Source organism: Pteropus alecto, unplaced genomic scaffold (assembly GCF_000325575.1).
Source record: "Pteropus alecto unplaced genomic scaffold, ASM32557v1 scaffold3, whole genome shotgun sequence".
Lineage (NCBI taxonomy): Eukaryota > Metazoa > Chordata > Mammalia > Chiroptera > Pteropodidae > Pteropus > Pteropus alecto.
The window spans coordinates 64,141,190-64,166,804 of record NW_006442484.1 but is presented as its reverse complement, the minus strand read 5'-3'; the positions used below and the strand labels follow the sequence as shown (position 1 = coordinate 64,166,804).

At 34.9% G+C, this 25,615-nt stretch overlaps 2 protein-coding genes and 1 pseudogene across 6 annotated transcripts in view; 1 reads left to right on the top strand and 2 right to left on the bottom strand.

Annotated features, from left to right (window-relative positions):
* Window positions 1–14,782, top strand: part of C2CD6 (C2 calcium dependent domain containing 6) — a 100,604-nt gene extending 85,822 nt beyond the window's left edge. Inside the window, exons 14-16 of the mRNA XM_015596461.2 lie at window positions 6,483–6,557; window positions 7,674–11,105; window positions 14,297–14,782. Of these exons, the coding sequence (XP_015451947.1) occupies window positions 6,483–6,557; window positions 7,674–11,105; window positions 14,297–14,581 (3,792 nt within the window). The 3' untranslated portion in view covers window positions 14,582–14,782. The remainder of the gene's footprint in view (window positions 1–6,482; window positions 6,558–7,673; window positions 11,106–14,296) is intronic.
* A 3,228-nt stretch (window positions 14,783–18,010) lies between these two features.
* Window positions 18,011–25,615, bottom strand: part of STRADB (STE20-related kinase adaptor beta) — a 20,327-nt gene continuing 12,722 nt past the window's right edge. For 2 of the 5 annotated variants that reach the window (XM_006921355.3, XM_015596778.1), the window contains exons 5-12: window positions 24,549–24,670; window positions 23,539–23,647; window positions 22,289–22,412; window positions 20,871–21,042; window positions 20,467–20,571; window positions 20,063–20,304; window positions 19,343–19,385; window positions 18,011–18,829 (exon numbers count right to left, since the gene is read on the bottom strand). In XM_006921355.3, the coding sequence (XP_006921417.1) occupies window positions 18,686–18,829; window positions 19,343–19,385; window positions 20,063–20,304; window positions 20,467–20,571; window positions 20,871–21,042; window positions 22,289–22,412; window positions 23,539–23,647; window positions 24,549–24,670 (1,061 nt within the window). In that variant the 3' untranslated portion in view covers window positions 18,011–18,685. Of the gene's footprint in view, window positions 18,854–19,342; window positions 19,386–20,062; window positions 20,305–20,466; window positions 20,572–20,870; window positions 21,043–22,288; window positions 22,413–23,538; window positions 23,648–24,548; window positions 24,671–25,615 lie in introns of all 5 variants that reach the window. The other 3 variants (XM_015596780.2, XM_015596779.2, XM_025039515.1) reach the window with 3 other exon arrangements.
* LOC112470770 lies at window positions 23,267–23,385 on the bottom strand (annotated as a pseudogene).

The window sequence follows — 25,615 nt, the reverse complement described above, 5'->3', positions numbered from 1 at the left end:
GCCAAAATGGAATTACAGGGACCTGATTTACCTTTATGCCTTAAACAATAAGGAAAACAGAAAAAAATATATGGAAAACTGTTTTTCAGAAATTGGAAAGAAGGCAGCATGACACTATGATTTCTTAGAGAAGGGGACAATGTGAGCCTTACAATTGCACCAATTTACTGCCTGACGGCAGCAGCACCAAGAGGGGAAACTAAAATGGAGCTTTGAGGTCTCACTGAGGTGAGGAAACAGAGATTGGAGTTTAGTGGGCAGAGGCAGAATTTGTGCAGTAGAATACCAAAGAAGAAGGAATTATAGAGCAAGATTCTTTAAATCTTTGGCTGAGTACTGATTTGAGCAGTGAACTACTGAAGGCAAGAGAAAGAACCACTGGAAAGGATTAGGTAGAAAATTTGAAGAACTCACATAGCCAGAAATAAATCATTCCCCATATGCCAGACTGGAAAGACTCAACGCATGTGACAGCAAGTAGAAAGCCATCACCTTAGTAGACAGGCTGTGAGCCCTACACTAAAGGCTTCTCTAGACAATGCCCCCACCCCCTGCAATAAAGCCTTAAATGCAAGCTTTAAAAGAATTTAACAAATATCAAGTAACTTAAATGTTTATCAAAATAAAATCAAACACTGTAGTAAAGAAGAAAACAAAATCTAGCAACCAAAAATTGTAAAATTCACAATTCTCAACATCAAATAAAAAATTACAGGCATTCAAAAAAGCAAGAAGATATGACCCATAATGCAGGGAAAAGTCAGTCAATAGAAATAGACCTGGAAATAACAGAGGAGATGGAACTAACAGAAAATGGTGTTAAAAAAAATGATGTTGAAAAATGGTGTTAACACCAATGTTCATAGCAGCATTATTCACAGTAGCCAGGACATGGAAGCAACTGAAGTGTCCTATGATAGATGATTGGCTAAAGAAGCTGTGATACATATATACAATTAAATATTACTCAACCATAAGAAGAGATGAAATACTGCCATTTGCGACAACATGGATGGACCTCGAGATAATCATGCTAAGCGAAATAAGCCAGACAGAAAAAGTTGAAAATCACATGATATCTCTTATATGTGGGATATAAACCTAAAAGCAACAAATGAACAGGACAAACAAACAGAGACTCATGGACATGGACTATAGACTAGTGGTTACCAGAGGACTATAGAGTAGTGGTTACTAGTGGGGTGGAGGAGGAGGGAGGAGTTAGACGGGGTAAAGGAGGTCAAATATAGGGGGGTAGGGGGAGGAAGAAGTGGGTAAAAGGGATCAAATATATGGTGGCTGAAGGAAACTGGACTGTGGGTGGTAAACACACAATAGAATATACAGATGTCAAATGATAATGTACACCTGAAAATTATATAATTGTATTAACTGTTACCCCAATGAACATAATTAAAAAAAGAAAATGGTGTTAAATGGTGCTATAAATATAATTCAGATGTTCAAAAAGGTAGAGTAAATATAAGCATAATTAGAGAAATGAATGGTAAAAATAGATCGAATGGAGTTTTTAGAGATGAAAAATGAAACATCTAAAAAGGATCATGACCTTTATGGGATTAACAGAATATTAGATGCTGCAGAATAAATGATCAATGAACCAGAAGACAGGATTAGAAACTATACAAAATAAAGCACATGGAGAGAAAAGATTAAAAAATAAATAGAGTATTTATAACATGTGTGAAAATACCAAGTGGGATAACATGTATGTAATTGGAGACTCATAGGGAGGGAAAACTGAAAAATGTATCTGAAGAAATAATGGCCAAAATTTTTTCATTTTGATAAAAACTATAAACCCATAGATTCAAGAAGCTCAATGAATCCCAAGGAGAATAAAACTTTAGAAAACCATGCTAAGACATCATAATCACATTGCTGAGAACCAATAATAAAGAGAAAACCTTAAGACACTTGTGAGGAAATAGGGAGGGTGAGCCACATTTATTAGAGAAACAAATATAACAGAAGACTTCTTGTTAGAGATCACACAAGGCAGATTACTATGGAACATCTTTAAAGTAATGAAAGGAAAAAAAAAATCAACCTAGAATTCTTTAACCAGTGATGACATCTTTCAAAATAGAAGGTAAAATAATATTTTTTCAACAAAAACCAAGAGAATTCAGCTCAAGAAATGTTAAAGGGGAGTGATATCCACACAATGGTCAACTAAGTAAGAAGCTCCAAGTTCTTGTTCCCCTGAAAAATGCTGAAAAAACAACCAGAAGCTGTCAGAACCAACTTCATAGGAGCTTGGGAAACAAAGGTCTACGGCAACCAGGAAAATATCCAATCAAGAAAAAGCCATCTTCAGAATGGTAGGAATTTGTGGCATTTTTATCTACTCTTGCTCTGTCCCCTCCCCAGATGGCATCACTTAGTCTTGAGCAGTCACAGCTCAGTTCCCAGTTCTCTTTCTTCACTGAAGTTGAGAGAACACAGCAGACCTTACTTACTGTGTGTGTTTGAACCTGGCTTGTGGATACTTGAAGGACTGACTGGTTCATCTCTGTCTCATGTAACTTGGAATACAGGTGGGAAAAGCAGTGGGCACTGGTCATAAACACTACAAGGATACTATAAAACCACAGATACTTGGGTTAAGAGATTCTGGGAAGAGATATATGATAGACTATATTAATGTCCAGAGAGGTTAGTTTTTTTGTAAATAGATTCAACTTTTCAGTTATTCAACTATTCAGATTGTTTCTTCTTGAGTCAGTTCTAGCAGTTTGGCTCTTTTAAGGGATGTGTCCATTTTATCTAAGTTTTCCAATTTATTGGCTACAAATGCTCATAGTACTCTCATAATCCTTTATATTTCTGTAAAATTGATCATACTATCCCATTTTCATTTCTGATTTTAGTAAGAGTGAGTCTTTTTTTATTTGTTAGTTTTGTTGATCTTTTTGAAGAATCAACTTTTTTGGTTTCATTGATTTTCTCTATTGCCTTTCAATTTCCATTTTACTTATCTCCACTCTAGTCTTTACTATTTCCTTCCTTCTAGCTTTGTTTAGTTTGCTTTTCTTATTCTAGTTCTGTAAGGTGTAAAGTTAGGTTGTTGATTTGAGATCTTTCTCTTATTTTAATGTAAATGTTTATAGCTATAAATTTTTCTCTTGGCACTGATCTTACTGTATCCCATAAGTTTTGGCATATTGTGCTTTCACTTTCATTTATCTCAAGGTATTTTCTAATTTCCCTTGTTAGTCTTTGATCCATTGGTTCGGGATGTTTAAATTTCTACATATTTGTGATTTCTAGTTTTTTTTTTTCTATTATCGATTTCTAGCTTCATTCTATTATGGAAGAATAGACTCGGTGTATGTGAAGTTGTTGGATCAGTTTAGAAGTATGTTTAGTTATGAGTAACTAAAAACTTAGTTCCTTAAATAATGGTACAGTGGTTTCCTGATGTCATCAGGAACCTAGTTTCCCTTTCTTTTCGGACAGCTGTCCTCATCATGTGCATGTTACTGTAGGGTAACGTAAAATGGACTCTATTTCCAGGCATCACAGTCTATTTCAGGTAGGAAGAAGGAAACAGACAAGGATCAGTCAGCGACCTGTCAGCTGAGTCTGCCTCTATTATAAGATACACTCTCAGAAACTTTCCTAACAATTTGCAATTATATGTAATGTAGTTGGCCAGAACCTTTCACATGGCCACTGCTGTCTTCAAAGGAGGCTGGAACATGTAGCTTTTTAAATAGGGGACTTTTTTGTCCTCTAAAAATTTGAGATTTTTGACATAATAGGTATTTTAGGAAGGCAACTATCAGTCTCTGTCACAGAGCATAAGAAACTAGTTAGGAGACTATTTGGGGAGAGATGATGGTGGCTTGTACTATGTTGGTAGTGGAGTTGATGGTGATATGTGATTGGATACTTGAGATATTTTGAAGGCAGCAGCCATAGGACATAATGCTAGATTTGATATAAAAAAGCAGAAGGAAGAGAGAAATAAAGGGTGACACTCAGGTTTCGGGCCTAACAATTCAGTATTTAATAGCATCATTAACTGAAATGAGGAAAAATAGAGAAAGGCCAATATTTGTGGGTTTTTATGGGGGGAGGGGTGCAAAGTGGTAATCTATAATTCTATTTTGTATACATTAAATTCAAGATGCCTATTATACAGCCAAGTGGAGGTAATCCCCTTTTGAGTGTCTCTGAGGGTCTTTTCCAAGGGTCACCCTCCTCCCACCCACAGTCCTCAGAAATATCTCTGTGTACTGGAGTTAGTTCTGTCTGATCTTATTGATTCTTCACTTACATGTATTAATTTTCCTCACATATCTGGCAAACTTCGTCGGCTCATTTTATCTTTGTGAATGAAGGAATGAATATGTTGGTTGTATGGGTATGCTCTGTGTGACAAGCAGGCTTCCCTGAGAGGTGTGTGGAGATGGAAGCAGGCAAGCAGAATGGCTGGGCATCCTCCAGCATTTCCTAGGAACCAACGTGTTTCTCTCCTAAATGGAACTTCCTTTCCTTTCTTTTTATCCCTCTGCTGTAGAAATGTGAGTGACAGAAAGTTCTACTCTGCTTCTCTGTCAAGACTCAGAACTCATATAGGATATCTACCTAGACAAATGGCGTATCTTTTTTAGGGAGCAGGGTTTTTGTTTGTTTGTTTGTTTTTTAATGTTGGGTGGGTGATTGGGGAAGGACAATGCTGCCAGCAGTGTATGCTCTATGTGTACTGAGAAAGAGAATAGATGCAGAAGGGCCCAAGTGATGCAGCTACAAAGTGTCATCTGATTGTCTTTGTATATGCTGGCCTTAAATTTATTGCTTCTCAGGTCCACCTGATTTCTGTTGTTTAAGGCTCTGATTTTCTTGATGGGCATTCCATTAAGTCAGTCTTACCTGCTTTCATATTTTCTGAATTTCTCAACTTTCTGGATCCTGGTGTCTCCCCTTATTGATTTCCAGTGTTGCCATGGGATTTTTAAAAAGATATTATTTTATGTTCATTTACCAGAACCTTGAACCTAAATCCACATGCTCAGTTTACCATTTTGAAGCTCCTGTATTGGTTTGTTTAACCTTCAGGTTTGTACACCTGAAAATTATATAATTGTACACCTGAAAATTATATAATTGTATAATTATATAATTGTATTAACCAATGTTACCCCAATAAACGTAATTAAAAATTAAAAAATTAAAAAAAGAATAAAATCATGTCGTTAACCACTTAATATTAATAAACACTTAAAATAACTTTATAACTTTAAGTGTTCATTAATACTAAGCAGTTAATAACATGACCTATAAAGTTATTTTAAGTGTTTATTAATATTAAACAGTATTAACTACTTAATATTACTGATAGGTGGAAACTAGACTTTTGGGGGTGAGCACACAATAAGTATATACAGATGTTAAATTATAATGTACACCTAAAACTTATAATGTTATAAACCAATGTTACCTCAATAAAAAAAGACAATTTTTAAAAAAGTATTTCTTATGAAAACATCATTCATTGAACTTTTATTTCAACTAGCTTGATATATAAGGAACCCTCTAGGAACTAAAGGAGATGATGCATAGGAAAGTGGTTTGTGCCAGCAGTGTATGTATTCTCTGTGTGCACGGAGAACAGTGATGAAGAAGGACCCACGGGATCCAGCTACAAAGTGTTCTACAAAGAGATGGTGTCAAGTTCTCTCCAGATGAGCTGGCAGTGTGGATGCACATTATGATGCTTCCAAAGGTCCAGTCTTCCTCACTGCAGTCTTCATTGTGTGGTGTGAGGAGCATCAAATGAAAATTCAGGACACCTAGGATTTAGGCTACATTTAATCATCTGTGTAATTTGGGGTAATTGACTTCAACTTCAGATTCTTGTGTAAAACAAGGAGTAGGACTGGATTATCTCTAAAGTACTCTCCATCTCTAAAAATTTGATGGTTCTGTGATTCTATAATTGTTCCTATACACCTTGACTTAGCACCAAGTGCTTCTTTTAGGCTACAGTGTTAAGTACTCATTTAACAATTATAGTCCGAGAATCATTGAAACTGCTGTTTCAGTGTAATATCAAATGCCAATTATTATCTAAAGCATTTCACAACCTTTTAAAATTAGATTATGTTCTGACAATTTTATTTTCTACTTTTGTTTCTGCTTGAAGTTGCTGTGCATTGTTTTGATTTTACAAATTCGGAGCTCCAGTGGAGCAATCGGTTAGTGTGCAGTACTTATATGATTTTACAGATACAAGAGAATGAATATTATAGTATCAAGGAAGCTAAGATTACATATGTGTGTATACAGATTTATTTGATAATTGGCAGAGTAAAGTACAGTAGTTAAGAGAAAAATACTTATTTAGGTTTAAAAATTTTTTGTATCTTTAATAACTATTGAAGGAATAAGTTATCTTGGGAGATATGCTTGTATTCTAAGAAGTCTAAAATTAAAACTTCTCTTTTTATAAGGTGGCTTTTTCAGAAAAAGAACACATCGTACCATCTTTAAGATCAGAATATATAGATTTCCAACCAAAATATCAGGTGAGTCCTGATTTATCCTATCTCAGTATCTATTATACTTAAATACTAGGTTTCTCTAATATATTATGTAATTCAGTGGTTCCAAACATGATTACTCATTAGAAACACCTGGCCATCTTTTAAAAAAATACATATTCCTAGGTCCCATCTCTGACCTAATGAATCTCAATCTGGAAATAGAGCCTAGGAATCTTTACTTCTCAAAAACCCAAGAGGATTCTTAAACTGTCACCTCAGTATCAACTATCTTTTGAAAACCAGTTATAATAAATTGTATGCATTAAAATGAAGCTTGAACCACTAAGTTGATGTAACTAAAACACATTCTAGGCTGATTATTTAACATTTTGCTTTTTCAACTGAGAAATGTAGAAGTTGTATGGACAAAGGGTTTGTATAAGAGGGTTCATTTTGGAAGGCTATTTCAGTGATAAAATAGCTTGATCTCAGAGCTACAAAACTGCCTAGGGATAGTAACACTGAAATTTCACTGTGATCCAAAATATTTTGTACTACTGTCTCTGAACCATTTCTGAGGCATATATAGTATTCATCAAAAAGCAAGATTCTACTGCTAAGGGCTGGGTGGAGCCTATCATTACTGTTCAAACTCTCAGACTTAAATGCAGATAATATATGCCCCCAAGTCAGCTTTTAAAGAAGACTTATGATAGTTTTTATGGGATATCTGCTACTTGCTTGACATTTTAAAAAAATGTCCTGCATTGATACTAAAATGGTAAATATTTATATGGATAGGACTTAGATCTTGATGTTAGCTATTGTCTAAGCAAATGTAGCTAACACTGGAAATTGAATTCTTTGAAAACTGTTAATGAGTGCTTTTTAAGTATTTGTAAGTATTCTAGGTAACAAAAAGCTTTTGGACACAAAATAGTACCAGAGTTAGGAATTTGAAAATTTTGCACTAAAATTCTTATTAATATTCCAATTTCAAATATTTTAAAAATAATTAAAGTTAGTTTTCTTTGTAGAAGTTAGGAGGATGAATAGATAAATTCATAGATTGCTCAAAGAAAATTAGCTAGAAAATTTACTATAAATGCAAGATAAATGTTACAAAATTTCTTATCTTTTTTTTTTTTAATATTACAGTTCTTGAACTCCAACATCAAGGATGGTTTTGATCCTTTTCTAAGGAATTTAAACAACAAAATGTCAGTCGGAAAAAGGAAGGACCAAGATATGTGCAAATGTAGAGACATTTTAAGTGCAGACATTGTAGAGCTTGAAGACCAAGACCCTCCTCACCCAACACATTCAAAAAGCACAGGCCCTATTAAGGAAATCTGGCCGCATGGTTTTGATAGTGCCACAATGAAGACTGTAGACACTAAGAAAAAGTTAATCCATGATCCTGCTATCATCACAATAAAGACTTTAAGTACTAAGGATAAGTTAAAGGAAAGACTACCAAATGTATCTTTGCCAAACTTTGAAGGAGTATCATCACTGACTGAAAATGTAAATGTACATGCATGTCGCCTCTCAAAATCATTAAGTTTTACTTCCCACATAGAAAACTTAAAACAATCAATGGTACTCAAGTCAATTTTAAGTAAAAATCTGCAAGACCTTTCAGATAAATTATTTTCTCAAACAGAAGTTTCTGTGGACACTGAAGCAAGAAAGAAAAGTCATAGTTCTCCGCTTCTAAGTGTTCGTGATAACCCATTAAGTAATTTGGAAGACGACATGTCTGACAAAGTCCAAGGTTTAAGTAACTGGTTTACAAAAGGAGACATTTTAAATTCAGAGTCTTTTATAAGTCCAGTAATCAAAGATATTTCTATAGATTCACTTTCAGAAAGTGGATCAGGAAATTCTCCAGAAGTAGAAAGGGAACTTGTCTCCAAAAAATACTTAGAGGCTAGTGAGATAGCTTTTTCAATTAAAAAAAAAAGTAGTTTCAAAAAGAAACATTTAGAAAGTGAAGTTTCTAGCTCCAAATTACGTGATTTTGTTATAAAACAAATATTCACTGTGCCAGCGTTCTCCAAGCTGAAGATAGGAGTGGAAGAATCGAGGGAGACACAGATGAACTCGCAGGATCAATTCCCCGCAGCTTGGGAGAGTTTATCTTCAGATATTCTAGTTCACAGTGGAGAAAACGATGGTGAAATAGAATCACCAGAGAACAAATCTGTTATAAGCCAAATAATAGAAGCATTTCCTGTAGATACTCTTTTAGAATCTGGGATAATCAAAGTGATAGAATTAAATAAAGAACACCAGAAGAGTTCTTTGCTGCATACAGAGACAGCCTTTGCTGAAGAAAAGCCAAAGGACTCCACAGAGGATTATTTAGAAATCAAAAGCAAAACAGATCCTCTTTCAAAGCAGATTATACCCACCATTCCCAAAGAAACCACTTCTTTTTTTAACAGAGTTGAATTTATAGACAATGGCCAAAATATATCCCCAGAAAATTCAAAGTCTCAGTCAACACCAGATAAAAACACAGATTTGCCAAGTAATGGTCAGAGGCTGGATAGAGAAGAAAATGATATAAGTCCTACCTTAGAAAATTTAAGTAACTTATTAATGGATAAATATAATGAGTCAGATGTAATAATGTTAAAATCTTTTTTGAAAAACATATTTAATGTTTTTTTAAAATATAATCAGGCTGAAAGGGGACAACCAGAAAAAGAATTAGAAAGACTGATTCAACATCCTTTTCCAAATAATACAAAAGACCCTGAAGAAACCAAAGAGAATTTTGATAAAGCGGATAAATTAGGGGGAAAACCTAGTTTGAGTCCAAAGCTACGTATATTTCTAGAAGAACTCTCAGAGTCAGAAATAGAAAATTTTAAATCTGAATTAAGTAAACACATCCAGCATTACCTTGTAGAAAGACTTTCAGAATCAGGACTTGTCACCAGAGAGGACCTAACAAAAATCTGTCAAAATCTGTATTTGATGAATGAGGAAGCAGAACCAAAAGGGCAAAATGTTTTTCTGGAGAAATATTCAGAAACTGTAAAAGAAACCATGTCTTGTGTAAATAACTTTAATCATCATTTCATAGATAAACATTTGGAAATAAAGCTAAGATCTTTTTTAAATGAAATTCTCCAAAACTATTTCCTAAAAAACCTTTCAGAAAGCAGTTTTTCTAAAGAGACAGAATCTGAACCTATACACTCAAACATATCTTCTCTAAGAACTGAAAGTGCTTCAGTATCTTTTCAAGAGTTAGGACAAAGTATTTCAAGGGGGAGTTTTGGTAGAAGGCTTGAAGTAAACATGAAGTACCCTTTAAATAAATTTCTGCAAAGCTATCTCACAGCTTTATCAGAAAATGAACTATTAAATCTAAAAGGTGATTTAAGCAAATACCTTCAGAGACTTTTTACAGAAAAACTTTCACAATCAGGACTAATCACTGAAAAGCAATTAGAGGGAATCAGCCACCATATAAATTTGAATATTTCTAGTTCCACACCATTAAAATATATAAAGCCAGATTTATCTTTTAGAGATGAAAATCCATTTATGGATGAGCATTCAGAAAAGCAAAATAAATATTCAAAAATTGTTCATAAAACCACTTTACCAAAAGTTCCTGAGAAAAGCCTTGTAGAAACAGAACTGACCAGAAAGGAAGAAAAGGAATATTTTTTCTTACAAAATATTCAAGAAAATCCATCAATAATTAGAGAACAGAAAAAATATCATCTTAAAGAAGGAGCTAAAACTCTGACTTTAATTAAAGTACAAACTTCTTCCAACAAAAATACCCAGGCAATTCCATTAAAGAAGTCATCAGAAAGACTTACGGATATAGTGTTTCAGAAAGTAAAGAAAGAACATGGTTTCATGCAGCTTCCTCAAGTGGAAAATTTTGATTTTAAAACAGAGATTCAGGACCCACATAATTTAAGTGGTAAATCAAAAATAACTCAATCAAATGTCTGCTTTGAAAGGACACTAAAAATGATGCCCCTTGAAAAAAAGCATAACATCTATAAATTGATGGTACAGGAAAAACCTGAAGTGCTTTCACCACATCCAAGAATTCCTTTTTGCAAAATGCCAAATGAAGATGAAGAATACGTAAATAAATTCACTTTTTCTTCCAGGCAGAATAATAGTTTAACTCATTTCAATTCAGAGGCTGGTGAAAACTCAAAATTAGACCAGTATTGTCAGAGATTGAAAGGATATAATAATAACAATAAAAAACATTTAATAACATTTTCGCATTATGAAAAAGAAATACAAGCTCTTTATATAAAACCAAGTGAAATTTACAATGAAAAATGTGCCACGGTCCTTGCATCACAATTGTTTAAAGTTGTGGAAGCTCAGAAAAAATCAAAACCATTCCTCTTCCCAGAAGTATTAAAGAAAGAATATCTAAAGCCCAAGGTCCAAAAAGAAAGAAACCATGTCAGCAAACAAAAAAAGTCATTTAACAAGATAGTTAAGATACTACCAACTGCACCACCCACCACAAGGATTCTAAAGAAATCTGTTCCAAGGACATTGCTTCATTGGACTGCAAGAAGAACTGTACATGTAATAATGTTTTTCTAAGTCTTCTACCTCTGTATTTTGCAAAGTTCTGTAAATAATCTACTTTAGAGTATATATGTCTGCATGCAAGTGTGTGTGTAACCTTCATTGCTCCAAGATGTACAGGCCTCCAAATTTAAAAAATTCTTCTGACATTCAGATATCACTTTACCTGATTCAAAATGCAATCACAAAATCACAAAATCAGGGGGCTGTTAACACACTTAGTACCTTTGTTTAAAATAGGTAAAGGGCACCCCCTCTGGAGTTTAAATTAGAAAAAGGCATCCTTTTCTCTGGGAAGATTTTGCAGGCTGACCCAGTCGGGAGTCAGGGCACACAGCCTTGTCTCAAAAGCTGGTAGGATTTTAGCCCCTACTCACCCCTCAGTCAGGGGCTGTTGTACAAACACAACCTGTACAACCAACCATTGGCAGTGGCTGTATACTATGGAAACATAGCTGGGATTTTTCTTTTCATGCAGATTTAAGTATAAATATGTAGTTTCTCTTCAGGTCACTCAATTATCTTTGTTTCAGTAAAAAAAGATATTATATGCCAGTTATTCTGCTAAGCATGAGGGTATGCAAAATGTACAATCTATTGGATTATGAATTGCAAAATTTTATTTTTTTTACATTTTTTAATTTTTATTTTTCAATTAGAGTTGACATTCAATATTTATATTAGTTTCAGGTGTACAGCATAGTGTTTAGACATTTATGTAATTTACAAAGTGATACCCCCTGATAAGTCTAGTACCAACCTGGTACCATACATAATTATTACAATATCATTGACCGTATTCCCTATGCTGTACTTCACATCCCTATGACTATTTTTTAACTACGAATTTGTACTTCTTAATCCCTTCACCATTTTCACCCAATCCTCCTTCCACCTAGCAATCCCCATTTTGTTCTCTGTCTGTAAATGCGTTTTCATTTTGTTTATTTTGTTTGGATTCCACATATAAGTGAAATCATATGGTATTTGGCTTTCTCTGACTTATTTCACTTAGCATAATACCCTCTAGGTCCATCCATGTCATTGCAAATGGTAAGATTTCATTTTTTTTTTTTTATGGCTGAGTAATAATAGTTCATTGCATATATATGTACCACGATTTCTTTATTCAGTTGTCTATTGATAGGCACTTAGGTTGCCATATCTTGACTATTGTAAATAGTGCTGCAGGGAACATAGGGGTTCAATTGTAAAATTTTAATTTAACTTCTGTTCTTCTTTTACCACCACTCCACTGCTATATCATGTGCTGACAAATTTGGGAATTCAAATCTATTTTTAATGACATGAAACAAGAAGGTAAATCTGCTGCTAGACTTTATACAAACCATTCTAAAGAAAGTTAGAATCTAGGAATGGAAGAGACTTAATTTTCTGGACCATTGCTTTTATTTGTTAGTATATATAAATAGGCATGACCTACAATTGGGAAAACTCATATTCTAAAATGATGTATTGATAATTTGATGTGCGTAATTCCACCTTTGAATGATAAAATAGATCTAATTTCAGAATAGTTGCTTTGAATTGTTTTTCCACAATAAAGCAAATATTTAGCTTTAGCAAATAGTAAAGCAAATTAGTAGCTGGGTAAATATTAACATAGCTTATACTCTCAACTTTGGATCTAAATTCAGTAATTTCGTATTGAGTGAGTGAATGTGCGCACAATGAATAGGAAGTAGAAGATGGGTTCATAGTTTTGGGGGAAGGAAGGACTTTCTGAAGTTCTTTCATATCACTTTTTCAAACAAAATGAGAAACAGTGTTTATGTTGTATGAGATCATATAGGGTCTTAGAACCCTTATCCTGAGAATGGGCAATGGAGAGAGAGTCATCTTTATTTCCCTCTGTTAAACCAGTGGTACCTAAACTTTTCTCTCCACTGACACTGACAACAGAAAATTGCAGGGTTAGAGGGACTTTTTCAGATTATCAGGTAGACTTGCTCATCTGATTCTCCAGGAATCTCCCAAAGGAACCAAAACAGAAGAAACTGAGTTGTAGGAGCATCCAGAAACATAACTAGTAGTGGGAGTCTCCATGTACTCGCACTGGCACTCTAGCAATCAGTTATATCAACTGCGAAGCAAAATATATATTACAAGTGTAGTAGAAATTCCCCTAATGATGTGGCTTACCTAATTGCTTCATCTCTGTGAGGGACGAAAAAGAATGTTTCCTTGCCCTCTGCAAACCCAGGCAAAAATGTAAAGTAGGTCGAATTTGCTTTTTGACTCTTCTTACCTCCTTTTATGTAAATCTTCTCTTTATTGCCATCTAATTCTTCTCAGTCCTGCTTAACCTCCTGCAGCCTTCTAATTCTAATAATCCAGTCCCACTTTCTCTCCAAAAGAAAGCAACCCATTCCTTTGGTGTGGCATCTCTATGAAATGTTAAGGAACGAGCTGCTCAAACTGCAAGGAAACTAGTTTACACTAATTTGAGAATGACTACTAGCTCCACGCCCTCTTAGGGGCACTTGTAGATTATTATATTTTTATTATAAAACATAGCCATATTATTTAAATGAAAAAAGACAAAAAGGAAAACAAAGCCTATAATCCCACCACCCTAATATGCCCATCATGTTTTAAAAATTATTTTGGTATATAGCCTTCCAGTTATTTTTCTGAATGTTTTACTTACTCTCAGAATGTACACAAATTTAACTATTTCAATAGAAACATCATAACCATATCCTTAGATGCCGGGCACTCTCTAAAGATGTTTATTAACTTCTAAGGAATGAAAGTTTGGATAATATAAAAAGTAAAATATGAGAGTTCATAATTTGCCCTTGGGGTTAAGGACGATGTATTTTGGAGAATAATTATAGAATAGGCTAGCTGGCTTTGCCTGGGAGTCTGACCCGGGAGGACAGCTCCCCTAAATTTTTATGGTTTCCAGCTTTATATCTTCCACCCCTTTTGAAATAACAGATCTTGCAAACAATAAGGTTTCTTTTGTTGTTGTTAAGCATTGTTTCTATAGCAGTTTCTAATGAGAGGCATTGGGTGTAGGGTCTGAATTTGGGGACTGCCTATAAAACATCTGATGCTCTCATTCTTTAACTGTTGATATTATAAACTTTAGTCCTTATAAATTTAAAATATACTTTTAAGAAACCTAACTCACCAACCTGATTTTTTATTTTATTATTTAGGATTGTTTGGATAAATCTGAGGATTTACGTGGGACCTCGTTTCAGCATCTTGAAAAAGCAAAATCAAGAGCAAGGCTTTCAGGAAAGAGCTCAGATGACAACCATTATCGGTTAAAACACACTGCAAGACCATACACTGCTCCAGAGGTTAGCAAACGACGAGAAAGCTACTCTGGAAAACGTACAAATCCTCGGATGGTTTCAGCAGGTTTAGTTCATTTAAACGTAACAGTTCCAGATTATGAAATCCAAAAAATGCGGCCCCCTCCAAAATTAAAATGTTGAAAATGTTCACTCATTTGTGCTATCCAATTGTTAAACAGTTCAGAATGATATGCGAGGCCAACAGTCGGAACATTTCTCCAATTAACAAAATGGTTTGGTGATGTGTCCTTTTGTATGATGGAAGTCAGCAGCCAAATTTCATCTTGTTAGAACCATTTTGTTTTAATTAAAATGAAAAGAAACAGCTTTTGATGTAAAAGTGTTTTTTTTATGAACCACAGGGAACAAACCCAGAAATACACATTCAGTTCATATTCATTAGTAAAGTTTTATTCCCAGCTTTTCCTTTTTTTCACTATGTAACAATATCATTCCAATTCATAGTCCTCTGGTTTCCCAAGTCATGTCATGCTCTAAATTATCCCTGTCTGTCCAGTTTCAAGTTCTCTATTTGTCGGTGTTTCTATTTTGTTATGAATATACATTTACTCTTCAGCTTTATTATATTTCTAGATTCAACGGAATGCAATTCTCTGGGTCTAAAAAACTTCTGTTAATTTTAGTATCACTGGATATTACAACTTTTTACACTATAAAGATAATAAGAGATTTAATACGAGTTCCTGAGTCACCACCTACACTGGAGTGACTTTCTAACTTACTTGAAAAACTATGAAAGGGCCTCTTTAACAACATGAAACTCAGCTGCATAAAATTGTAGAAACTGCATAAAATTTACCTAGCTAAATCAACCTAGGATTTAAATCAGAAACTTCTGAGAGTTGGTTCCATTCCTATCAAGCACAGTACTTGCATCTTGTTGAACTTTGGTACACTTTCGAGTAGCAAAAATTTTCAGAATTATTGTTAGTTTCAATTTTATCCCATAAATCATAGACTGTGGGGTTTAAATAGATTGGCTAATGGAAAACATAATTCCTGATCATTCGATTACTGGTATGATCGAGGTAGTAATTTTTTTTTGGAGACCAAGAATTTCTAGTAATCCTCAAAGTTGTCAGTACTTGTATCAGTCAGTGTAACTGGGAAGACACAAATAACTGGGTCTTTCAAGAAGAAACACAGGGAACTGGCTTCGTGGGTGATGGAACTAAGGTTAAGAAACCAAAAGGGATGGTGAGGGAGTCTAGAGATTAGCAAGAACAGGAGATGCGACCACCCGTAAGATAGAAGAGACAGCAGAGGCAAGTGGTGTTACCAGAGTCCTAAAGCCAGAAGACAAAGAAGATACAGGCACTGCCAGGGCCACCACAGGAAACGAGAGTGGGGCAAAGGCGAGAAATACCACGTTTCTTCTCTCCCCTCCTGAACTCTGATTTTCCATGATCGCCTCCCTGGAAACCAGAGTGAAAGTATGTGGGGGATGGGTGGAGAAATGGATTTAAGAGCTGACCGACAATTGACCGGCAGTTTGTACAAAGAAAACCACTGATATGGCTTGCAGTGAAGGAGGAAATATTTACTAGTAAGAAATCTCAGATCCCTTTGCTTCATTAAACTTTTAATGGCAATACTACGACAAAGAGTTAAAAACTTCCTATCATGGAAATCTCTCAAATTGTCGTGTTTTTTGTTTTTTGTTTTTAATTTTAAGAATTCTCATAACCTTTATTCAAGGTTGAATTCCTTAAATTTATTAAATGTCCATAATATGCCAAACACTGCTAAACACTGGTGAATACAACAATATTCTAAAGGAGTCCAGTCTATTGGGACATAAACACAGGAGTGATTATACTAGGGCCGTGTAAGAGCTGTTCGGGTAAAGTACTATGAAAGTTCATAGGAGGGTATTTTAGCTAACGTGACTCTGCTTCTGGGTCCTTCAGAAAGCAGACACCAAGATGATTAGATGTGTGGTTGGCAGAATAATGATCCTCCAAACAAATCCACATCCTAATCCCAGGAACCTGTGAATATGTTATCTTATGTGGCAAAAGGGACTTTGCAACTGTGATTAAGGATCTTGAGTTGGGGAGCGCATCCTGGGCTCAATGTAATTGTAAGAGCCCTTATAAGAGAAGGCAGAAGGGTAAATTTGAGAAAGACATGTGATCACTGAAATAAACAGAAATTGGAGTAATGCTGGCCCATGAAGCAAAGGGAGGCAGGCAGCCTCCAGAAACTGGAAAAGGCAGCAGATTCTACCCCAGAGCCTCCAGAAGGAACACAGCCCTGCCAACCCATTTGAAACTTCTGAACTCCAGAACCGTAAAATAAAATTGTGTTATTTTAAGCCACTAAGTTTGTGGCAATGTGTTACGACAGTGATAGAAAACTAATACAGCAAGCAAGGAGCCTACTGGTGCAAAATTTAAGACACTCTCAGGGTGAGGCTAACAGTCGAGTACAGTATCTAATGGCAGTATGTCAATTTGACTGGGCTACAGTGTGCCCAGATATTTGGTCAAACATTATTCTGGAGGAAATTAACATCTAACTCTGTAGACTGAATAAAGCAGATTGCCCTCCTTGATGTGGGTGGGCCTCACCAGTTCAAGGCCTGAAAAGGCTTGACTGCCTTCAGCCTGGGACATCAGCTTTTCTCTGCCTTTGGACTCAAACTGAAATATCAGCTCTTCCTGGGTCCTGAGACTGCCACCCTATAAACTGGAACAACACCATTGGTTCTCCTGTGTCTCCAGCTTGCCCACTCACCTTGCAGATTGCGACTTGTCAGCCTCCCTAATTCTGTGAGCCAATTCCTTATAATAAATCTCCTTTTGGTTCTGTTTCTCTGGAGAACCATAATATACTCACAGGAGATCTGAGAGGCACTGTTTCATGGTCTCCACAGTTCATCTTGGGCACTACACATATCAATGTACCAATGCTCCACACAAACTCAGGAGAACCTCCTCTATGGTTCCTGTGAGCCTCTGTTGCTGAAGGAAAATTTAGAAGAAGGAGGTTAGTGGAATATACAGCCCTCACCACCACAGGTGATCTCAGGGCCTCAACTGATACTCATCTCCTCTCCTTCCTCCACCTTGGCAGGTCTTTGTGGCTTACTTGATGGAGTAACCTAAACATCCTTGAGGGGTGCTGGCCAATAAACATAAAAAGGTTTGTTTCAAATTGTCTATTAATTTGTATATTGTCTCACTGGTTTTAAATTTTTAAGCTTCAGACAATCGTTGAAAACAATTTTTAATGTAATGTTAAATAAGGTCCCAATTTATCACAGTTCAAACTACATCCTCTTTGAGACACAGCACCCCTCTTTTGCTAATAAGGTAATACCATGAAATAAGATCTCTATGTCCTTATATGTTGTATCACCTACAGGAACAAGAATAATCATATAAAAGGCCAGAACATCTGCTTCCATTGAATCAAATACCAGGATGCCCCCAATTCACTAGGTTATGTAAATAAATAAATTTACTTTTTTGAAAAACAATATTCACTGGCAAAACAAATTAGAATCTGTCAAACCACACAAATAAAATAAATAAACGCATAAACTCAATTCAGTAAATCTTTATTGAGCTCCCACAGGGTGCATGAATTTAGGAGCTATAATTTGCATAAGTAGAAAAGTGGTACTTTAACTAGCCCTTTAAAAAAAAAAGCAAATCACAACTTCTATACATATTTCAAGTGAATCATTTAATGTGAGGCTCAGTTTGATATTACCCTAAGTATTAACATAAGGAAATGGGAAACTATAAACATTTTCCCTGCTACCAAAAAAAGGTTTGAGGCCAGGATAAACTAGCCTGTTGGTCTAACAAAAGCTGATCAAAAAGGCTAGAGAATCTGGAAGTAAAAAATCTACTTGGAAGCACTGTCGTTTGAGGGCTCATTCCCCTGAGGGCAACGAAATGCTGAAAAAATGAACTGGCTCAAAAATTATATTTAGAGATCAAGAAGAGATATTAGTCACAGCTTTGGGGAAAAAAACTGAGAATAGATGACCCTAAATGTGGCTAGAGTAATAATTCTAAATTCCCTGGAGTCGTAACAGCACTCTGAACTAACCAAAGGGGCTATAAACTCATGCTTTGAACAGAGTGGCTTTAAATGATAGATTCTCCAGTGCAACTGTATCTTCAAGTATAATTCTAGTGTTTGTATACAGAAGAAAAAGCAGCAGGGAGAAAGTGTCAAATACATAGGACATAAAAGGATCTGGCAGCCCTAGAATTCCCAGTTTGAGTCTTTTTCATCAGGAAAATCACACTCTGACTCAGTCCAAGGAGACGCTGGAGGCAGTGCTATTGATGGCGTGTGATAAGCAGGAGGCAACAGTGAAAGTATTGAGTCCTGGCTTTTTTCTTTCATCTGTTAAAGAAACTCAAAATAAGGCTGTTGGCACATAAATTCAATACATTAATTTTGTTGGCAATAAATAACTTTTAAAGAAGCAATATTAAAAGTGTTTAAAATTGTTTTTAGGTATTTTCACTGAAAATGCCTTTGATTCTGGTCATCTGAAAACAGGAAGAAGTGCCAGCCCAAACTGATTTTTATCAGAATTATTTTGCCCTTAAATCATTTCTAGCCAATACAGAAAGATAAAATGTCTCTAAATTAAAATATAAACTGAGGATATGACAACACATGATGATATTCCATTGTTTTTTACTCATTCTGTTTTGCCGAATGGACATGTATTATTAGAATGTCTATAACTGAATTACCAAAAAAGTTTTGTTTTTAACTTTCTTTCGCAACAAAGTTATTATTAAGAACCTTGGCCACCAAACTATCCCATTAAGCGAACAAAATGAAGTGACTTTTCTAAAGTATTTAAAAGCATTTAAAAACTATCAAAAAGTTGATAGATCAGCTTACCTGTTTGAAGAAAACATGGGACAATAAACTGCTTGCTGATGGCCTGAAAAAAAATTTTTTAAGTTATATAAAAAAAAGGGGGGGGGCTCATATTGGGATGTAGATTTTTGGGTATAAAACTATATTTGAAATTAGGTTTCAAGCTATAAAACCCCATACTAAAAATTAAAAGGAAAAATAATGCATGTCAGGAGGCCCAGTTCTCAGCTATATCCTTGACTAATGGGAAGAATTAATTCTAGAGATATCTTTCATTTAGTCCATAACTCAACATTTATTGAGCACTAATTATAAGCTTGTGCAAGGCATTAAGGGGCTAAAAAAGATAAGACATACCTTATTTCCAAAATACTAATGCTAATATATATTATAATAATTTATATTATTTTAATAGCAGCCACTAACATTTTGTACTGCTTGGAAGTTTCTAAGTGTCTTAACATAAGGCCCATACAGAATAACCGATTTTTACAAAGTGCCTTGGTCAGGAAATGATAAAGCTAACACTGGAGCCCAAGTCTTCTGGCCTTGAATCTAGTGTTCTTCCCATCTGCTTGTCGCCTCTGCTTGTTTTTAGCATTGATGTTATCTGGAGTAGACGATAGTTTTTTGATCAAAAAACTGATAAAAGATTTGAATTCAGTGGGAAGGGACGCTCACAAAGCATCTATACAATATAAACGCATGTGTTTTACGCTTTTCAGAAGTGTACCATAGTACCTTTTCTCGGGATCTTGTTGGAGACAGAGCTGAACCAAGCTAAGGAAGGCAGGGGAGAAAGTTTTTGATGGTGTTTGCAGTCTTTCACTATTTACTGTGCGAGTTCCGCTGGAGACAAGTACACTTTCTCCAATCCCAGAGTCAACCCCCGATCGGGAATTCTTCATTCTGGATTCTGACTGAGGGAAAATACTGACATCCAATGGGCTATAAGGAGGACCTTTCAGTTTCTGTAACAGCATCTAAAAGAAAGAAAAATTTCCTTCGATACTCTTCAGGCAGAATATTAAAACAATGACAATAAAGATCCTAAGAGTCTACAACAAAGATGTTTAACAGATAGAAACTAGAATATAAGGGATCATACGAAAAGAAAGTAGTTCAGGGATTTTAGTAGCATTTACCTGAGTCCTATGCATGTCTTGGAAAGGTACCTGCCCACTGGCCAACTCACATGCTGTAATCCCAACACTGTAAATATCTGATTTTACATTATATCCATGTAAATCCTGTAGAACAATTAATTTGAAGTCCTTTAGTGTAAATAACTTAAAAAGTTACATATATGGGCTTTTTTGATAAAGGAAGGTAAACAATAAGAAAAAACTCCTAAGTGGGAAATCAAGCTATATCTAATATATTGTATACATTTTAAAATTCCTAACATAATAATTTTGACAAGAAAGAGAAAAAGTCTTACAGTAGCAGGCCATTCACCAATCCAAATATAAGGTCACAATTGTCCTTTAGTCAAGTTCAGAAGACACTCAAGACGCACAGACAACCCAATGCAACGGCCACACCTGACCTGTCTCAGTAGTTCTGGACTCAGCCACGGCTGCACTGATGTGCTGAACTGTGGGAAATCATACACAGCCCTATGCCTCTGTCCGTGCTTAACCAAACTATGCAGATGGGACAGGCCAGAGAGGGTCACTAGGCCATCGCCAGAAATGAGGATATGGCTGGCTTTAAAACTCCTAGAACAAAAAGAAAAAATCCTAAATACTAGGAAATTGGCCAATGAAGAAAGAATAAAAATCTGGTCAGAACAAATCTACATATGCTCTTGGAAATTAAATACTCTTTATAACATAGCAGCACACTGCTATGTTATATATATATATATGTATGTGGGATATGTTCAGGGGATTAAGGAATCCTTTCAGCTAGTTAATACAGCATTAGAACAAGGTCGATGTAACTGACATCGACATGATCTTTGGAAGTGCTAATATTTTTTTTCAAACTTGGACTCAAATTATTAATTTCACTATGTTAGGATGCTATTGCAAAACATCCGAGGAGAAGTCTAAAAAAATCAATTAAATAAAATTTAAAGCATAAAGTTATAACTTAAATGCAATATTATCCAGTAAAAGACAGTTTCTCATGGTATTAACATTATTTAGAATAATATGTCTTGAATGTCTTATTTCTTTTATCAAATAAATTACAATAGAGCCCTGTTTTTCATCCAAAGCACTGAGTTCCTAATAGACAAATAGAATAGGATGGCCGATAGTCCGGTAAAGTATAATAAAACCTTGAGTAATTAGAAGACAATCTGTTAGAAATCTTCAGTTAAGCAGAACGCCGCTAAAAAACAACAAATAGTAAGAAAAAAGCTTTAAGGAGCTTGAAACAAACAATAAAGAAAGAGGCTTATTTAAAAGTAACTTAATTAAAAAGGAAAACAAGGTCCCAGTATATCTTAGAACAGCACTGTTTTAACATCCAGCCAATTACTTCTGCATCTGCAGTTTGGTAACAAGAGAATTGACATTTAGCATAATAATATTAAAGTGCGGCAAAATATTTAAGAAATCAAAGAAAGGTTTAGTTACAATTTGTATATGATATAATTATGACATAAAGCTGAAAAGCAGATAAAGAAGCTTATTTGATTAAGAAAAAAAAAAAAAGGAGCTCAGTAGGATTCCAATTCCATTCCCTATAGCTTATATGCCTCATCCAATTGAGGCTCGAGCTCCAGGGGGGCAGATGCTTACCCCAGCGCTGAGCACAGCGCATGGCACAGTAGAAGTGGTGAATGAACACAAACGTCAGCATCTACAGTATCTACTGACATCTTCTTCCCTCAATTTTTATTTACAAATTTCCTGTTCCTTCTTTCTAACCATCAACTGCTCCTACCCGAAAGCTCTCTAAAAGAGTTCTTCCACTTAAATTCTTTCATTTTGTAAAATACAACTAAGTAAATACCTGTGAATACAGCCATTTTGGTGCAGATAGTTCAACCCTCTCACTGCTCCAAAGAGAATGTTTCTTATTAAAGTTTCACTCATTCCTTCAGGAAAATAAGTCCTCAGGAGTTGACTTGCTGAACCTGAAAGAAACCCCTGAAATCTTTAAATGAACACTGAGAGTGATTTTGCTTTTAGCTGTTTTAAATGTTTTCAACCATAAACCTACATAAATACACACACACACACACACTTCTGTTACATTTTAGAGTCTAACCATTTTCCTATGCAAAGATTATTGTCCTTCAAAAATCTTTAAAGATTTTCTAGTGACACGAGATTAGGAAAGAGAATTAACAATTTTCAGTATTACTCAAAAAAATACATATTGTACATATGTGTGCATATATATTATAAATCTATATCTATATTTTTAATATATATTATATATATAAGTTTTTGAGAAAATTCAAAAAGCTGTCCTAAAAATCAAAGTTCTAGGATCTATTTATTCAACACACTTATTGAGCACTACTTTTTGCGAGGTTCTATATCAGTACCTGGGTACCCTAAAATGAAAAATACATACATGATTCTGCCCTCAAGAAGCTCCAGTCCTGTGAAGGAGACAGGTACACACGCAGATGTTTACAATGCAGAGAAATAAATTTACAATGCAGAGAAACAGGGATGGAAATGGTGTGCACTGGTAGAATAATGCTTAAAGAATAATGGTAACTCTCCACTGAGAGAAAGGAAACTGAAGGGAAGAGACAGCTTGTTCAAAGGCATGCGCTTCTTGGAGAAGCAGTGGTGGTTCACTGACCATCAGCCCCATTCTACTTTTTTCTGAAGACTAAAATTCAACATGAACCAGATTTATTTTAATTTTATTTATTTATTTTTTTTAGGTGAGGCCACACTTGATTGACCTCACAGATTACAAGGACCTTGTCAGCTTATGATCCCTTATTTGTTTGTTTATTTGTTTGTTTTATGCCTACAGCACCTGGTCTTCCTACGTGGTCTCCCATCCAAGTACTAAATAGGCCCAATCCTGCTTAGCTTCTGAGATCAGATGAGATCGGGCTTATTCATGGTAGCACGGCTGTAGCAACATGAACCAGATTTAGATATATATCATAAAATCCAGAATCGGCCATCAGATTTATAAATTAAAAGTAATGAATCATAAATCTAAGATCCTACTTATAATTATAGCATCCAGGCTAAACTATGAGTTATTTTGTCTAAAATGAGTTTTCTTACCATAGGCCATAAACGGAGAAATAACCCAAAGCCAGCTGCCAACAGTGAAAACAGTCCAATAAGTTGTAATATTGGGGTGCCGGAAAAAGTGGGATAGAATCACTGATTTCTAGGATAGACATAAGACACAAGACATTTAAAAACAACCTTTTTTTCCTTATGATGACGATAGCAGTAGTGGCAGCTAACAGTGGAACTTATTAGTACTAACCACTGTTCTTAGTGCTGTCATCTCTTTAAATCTCACAACCACTACATGAAGTCTGTGATATCATGATTCCCATTTTACAGAAAAGGATACTTAGAAATAAGTTAGAAAATTTGTCCAAGAGCACATAATAAAAGAAGTGAACGTGGGATGGGAACTTACACGATCTGACTCCAGAGGTCATACTCTTATTAACTATTCTATGTTCTCAGTATAGAAACATTTAAAATTATATAAAAATTTGAAGATAAAAGTCACTGATACTACTACATCACAAAGAGAATCACTGTTAACATTTTTGTATCATTTCTTTCAATCTTTTTCTGTGCAATATACATGTGCACATACAAATATTTTAAAAATTGAGACAATATCAAAATAAAACCCTTTCTCTATATCGAAAATGATTAGTGACAATGAAAATGGTATTATATTATTCCTGAAATGCAATTCTGTTAAGATTTATCAATTCAGAAGTTAATTTTACTCAACCGAATGAAAAAGAAACGTTTTCGTTTTTTTTTCCTATATGACTATTTGTGATTGGACCAACTAGGGGTTTTATAAATCTCCAGACCAGCATTTTGAATATGATATTCATTTGAAGGGATTTAGAGTAGCTACAGTTTGATGATATTTATTCTTCTATGGATCTGGCTTCCAAGTATTCTTTCCAATTCTGTAACTGTATGTTTATTAAAAGAAATCCACCTTTCTCTACCAGAAACTATGAATTTGGGGAAAGAAATTCTTCCTCAGATAGACATAGTACATGAAATGCATTATTTTTTCATATTGTTACTTGTAAAGCTTTCAGGCGTTCTTCAGTGCAGTTTTCCAAATTTGTAATTTTTATAGTCACCAGTGTTCCTGTAGGAGTATGCCGTGCAAGATGGACAGAAGTCAAGTTGTCAAATCCTCTTCCTATAATCAGACATAAAACTTGTGTTAACAATCAAAGAAGAAAAACACTGATAATTTGGACTTCATCAAAATTAAAAACTTCTGCTCTTCAAGAAAACACTTTTAAGAAAATGAAAAGGCAAGCCACTGATTGAAAGTATTAATGTTTATAATCCACAAGATTTAATCCAGAATATATAAATAACTCTTAACAACTCTATAATAACAAAAAACTCAATTAAAAAGTTTATAGATCTATAAAAGAAGATATAGGAATGGCCAATAAGCACATGACAAGATGCTCAAGACAGAAAAATGAAAATTAAAACCACAACAACATATACCATTACATACCTGTTATAACGATTAAAATTGTGATTTGATAAACAAATTGTGATATATTCGAACAATGGAATGCTATTCAGCAGTGCCCTACACCCACTCCCAGTCCCCGGCAACCAAAGATATAACTTTTGTTGTATAAACAGTGTTATAAAGAATGTGGTCTTTTGTGTTTGGCTCCTCTCCTTTTTAGCTTAATGCTTTCGAGATTCATCCATGTTGCTGTATGCTTCGGTAGTAAGTTATTTTTTATTTCTTAGTAATAATTCACCCTATGGATTATTATCACAATTTATCCACTCATAAGTCGAAAATTTGAATTTTTTTAGTTTTTGAAGACTATAAATCAAGCTGGTAAAAGCATTCTTTAAGTAGACATGTTTTCATTTCTCTTTGGCAAATACCGGTGAGTGTGACTGCTGGGTCATGTATGTATAACCTTATAAGAAGTTGCCAAATTGTTTTTGAAAGTGGCTGAACCATTTTGTGTTCCCAAGAGCAATGTATAAAAGCTGCCGTTGCTTGATACACTCGCCAGCATTTGATGTCAGTTTTTAAAATGTAAAACACCTGGAGTGGCACCTAATAAACATTAGTTCCCTCCCTCTCTCCAGTCACCAAATT